At 36.9% G+C, this 3,644-nt stretch overlaps 1 protein-coding gene across 1 annotated transcript in view; it reads left to right on the forward strand.

Moving 5' to 3' along the window:
* The window catches only part of LOC107575178 (receptor-type tyrosine-protein phosphatase beta-like), a 38,525-nt gene extending 35,738 nt beyond the window's left edge, over positions 1 to 2,787 (forward strand). The window contains exons 24-28 of the mRNA XM_016261598.1: positions 234 to 356; positions 1,251 to 1,414; positions 1,503 to 1,638; positions 2,004 to 2,113; positions 2,421 to 2,787. Of these exons, the coding sequence (XP_016117084.1) occupies positions 234 to 356; positions 1,251 to 1,414; positions 1,503 to 1,638; positions 2,004 to 2,111 (531 nt within the window). The 3' untranslated portion in view covers positions 2,112 to 2,113; positions 2,421 to 2,787. The remainder of the gene's footprint in view (positions 1 to 233; positions 357 to 1,250; positions 1,415 to 1,502; positions 1,639 to 2,003; positions 2,114 to 2,420) is intronic.
* The last annotated feature ends 857 nt before the right edge of the window (positions 2,788 to 3,644 follow it).

A 3,644-nucleotide genomic window follows, 5' to 3' on the forward strand; every position in this document is an offset into this window, starting at 1 on the left:
AGAGTTTAGCTCCAACCCTAATTAAACACACCTGAACCAGCTAATCAAGCTCTTACTAGGCATAGAAACTTCCAGTCAGGTGTGTTGAGGCAAGTTGGAGCTAAACTCTCCAGGACACCGGCCCTCCAGGACCGAGTTTGGACAGCCCTGGTGTAGAGGTTTCTAGTGCTGTTTTTCTGGTGATGTGTGCTGGTCTCATGTTATATACTTTTGTGGATATGTGTATGATTCAGGTGAAGTGTGATCGATACTGGCCAATTGACAGTGAGCCTTTGTATTATGGCGATGTTGTCGTGCAACTGCTTGCTGAGAAGATCCTCCCAGAGTGGACCATTCGGGACTTCAAGATATCATGTGTAAGTGTCAAATAAATAGATATATTGATAGGAAATACAAATATTTAATACTAAAGGTGAACTTTAAAGGTATTTATTACTATAAGCTAAATTATTTATTTCTTAAAGGTATCTATTTTTAATGGTAAATTGTAAAAACATGTTGGGTCCTATTTTACTCCATAATGACTGTTGGCTTCATTTTCATGCAGAATTGGTATTTTTTGTTCCTTTGCTTCTCTTTTTGGGGTAAAATATGACCTGGACATTTCTTTGCAAGATTCAGCAGTTTGGGAAACCTGTTTTGAAACGTGTTTTTGCAACTTTGTAATTTAGTGGTACAGAAACTCTTGTACGTATATGTGACCCTGGACCACAAAACCAGTCATAAGGGTCAGATATATATATCATCCGAAATAAGCTTTCCATTGATGTATGTTTTTTTTAGGGTAGGACAATATTTGGCTGAGATAAAAACTATTTGAATATCTAGAATCTGAGGGTGCAAAAAAAATAAAATAAATTATTGAGAAAATCGCCTTTAAAGTTGTCCAAATGAAGCTCTTAGCAATGCATATTACTAATCAAAAATTTTGTTTTGATATATTTACGGTAGGTAATTTACTAAATATTTTCATGGAACATGAGCTTTACTAATATCCTAATGACTTTTGGCATAAAAGAAAAATCGATAATTTTGACCCATACAATGTATTGTTGGCTATTGCTACAAATATACCCCAGCGACTTATGACTGGTTTTGTGGTCCAGGCTCACATATATGAAGAAATAAAGTTCATGACTGACTGAATGAATTAATGAATAAAATAGCAACTAGTGTTTTATAACACTATATATAACACTATTTATAGTATTTTATAAGATGAGACGACATGATGCAAAGTCTTTTTTCAGGAGGGTCAATTAAGATACCCCAGGACTGTGCGTCAGTTCCATTACACCATTTGGCCAGATCACGGTGTACCGGAAACAACCCAATCACTCGTTCAGTTTGTGCGAACAGTCAGAGATTACATTGACAGGACAACTAGTCCAGGAGTCACTGTAGTACACTGCAGGTATCTGTGTATCATCTAAACATCTTTGAAGAACATTTCAGGATGTTCACATAGATATTTACACTGGATATGATTTTCTCTGTCTCAGTGCTGGTGTGGGCCGAACTGGCACTTTCATTGTGCTGGATCGTGTTTTACAGCAACTGGACAGGAACTGCACAGTGGACATTTATGGATGTGTGTTTGATCTACGCCTGCATCGCTCATACATGGTACAAACGGAGGTATGAGTCTGTCTGTATAGCAACATTTATATTGGTGTCAGATTGGCATTGCTTAATGAAATAATTCCAGTTGAACAGAAGTTCATCTAAAGTGCTGCTATCCTACACAGACAAGACACAGTAACTGAGAAAAATGGCTTTTTGATTGATTTTCTGTGTCATTATCATTATAGTTGTAGTGTGGACTTCCCTATTCTCATAAAATAAGAGTTATCAACTTTGGCATGAATGGGCTTTAAAATGCCCAATTTCAGTTAGAAATCAATTGCCTAAATATGTAGTTCCTCTATTTTGCCTCTGTAGGTTTAATGAAATGTGTGAATTGATTTATAAGCTCCCTAATATGTTGGACTTCTCTTCTGCAGGCTCAGTATGCTTATATCCATCAGTGTGTGCGGGATGTTTTGAGGGCTCGTAAACTTCACTGTGAGCGAGATAACCCTCTTTTCCCCATCTACAACAACCTATTATAAAGGTAAGTATGGCATGTTTCACTTAGACACTTTATGAATACAGTTTAACAGTTCTGTTTGATCATAACAAAACTAACTAAAAATCATACAAATGAAATGACAATTATTTAATGCAGTTCATTGCACATATTTATACTTATATATGTACATACACATACACACACACACACACACACACACATATATATATATATATATATACAGTATATATAATGTATATATAATGATTCAGTTTCATGCTGACTAATTTTGAGGATAGATGTTCTGAACTTATGTGATCTTATGTAATCTTACGTATTTTTTTCACAGAGCGTGTGTATACAGGATCATGAAGATTTTTCTCCTTATTGAACAAGAACAGAGAAGATGTTTTTGTTTTCATCTATAGTTTTAATAGCAGTGCATGACAAAAGATATATGCTTTATTTTTATACAACTTTTTCATGATACACTTATGTACTTCAGTTCATACGTATGTTACCTCTGTTTGTAATTATTTATGTTCTATGCTAATTTTAATAAATTGTATTTAGATTACTGGCGCTTACTGCAATTTACTATTCATTTTCATAAATGCTTAATTCATGACATACAAAGTGGGAACTTTCCTTCTTGAAGGGTTAGTTCACCCAAAAATGAAAATTGGCTTGTGTTTTACTCACCCTCGAAGCATCCTAGGTGTATATGACTTTCTTCTTTCAGATGAATCCAGTCTGAGTTATATTAAAAATTGTCCTGGCTATTCCAAGCTCTTTCATTGCAGTTAGCGGGTGTTGCAGTTGAACAGTCCACAAGTCGTCAAATAAAGTGCGCGCATTCATAAAACGTGCTTCACACAGCTCCAGGGGGTGAATAAAGGCCTTCTGTAGTGAATCCATGCGTTTTTGTAAGAAAACTATCCATATTTCAAACGTAGTAAACACTTTTATATCACTCGAGGCTGAGTAAAACACAAGCCAATTTTCATTTTTGGGTGAACTAACCCTTTAAGTAGCTGGGATATAAGAATCACAATTGTTCTCTAATGGACTCCCTAAGTTAGCTAACAAAAGCGTTAAATAAAAGAACAAAAAAAAAGTGTTACCTGGCCAAAGCACTGACATAGCCCACTGATCTAATGGCGTTGTTGAGCGCTCCAAATGCAAACTTTGCATGCAACAATCAGGCAGCAATTGACAGCACTCTGATCTAGTGGCATCGTCAGATTGACAGTACTCTAGCCCAATAATGTTGGGGGATCCAGTGGGCATATTTCAGGGTGACCGTGCCACTCTTTATCACAACCCTGCTAAAAGTGCCAGTACGTGCGCTCATTGGTGCCCCTTCAGCTGGTGGCGCCCTAGGCGACCGCCTAGCTCGCCTATGCCTAGAAAAGGCCCTGTGTACAGTAACGGGTACTGTGAGAAACTTGTCAAACAGTGTCTGGTACACTCTGCGTGCCTCTTTGTCTGTACAGGTTGTGCCTATAAAATGTGTGTATCTCACACGATGAATATAGATATGAACTGGCGTCAGTAGACAGTGTTTCTATAG

This window comes from Sinocyclocheilus grahami, unplaced genomic scaffold, assembly GCF_001515645.1.
Source record: "Sinocyclocheilus grahami isolate Dianchi unplaced genomic scaffold, SAMN03320097.WGS_v1.1 scaffold2497.1, whole genome shotgun sequence".
Classification (NCBI taxonomy): Eukaryota; Metazoa; Chordata; class Actinopteri; order Cypriniformes; family Cyprinidae; genus Sinocyclocheilus; species Sinocyclocheilus grahami.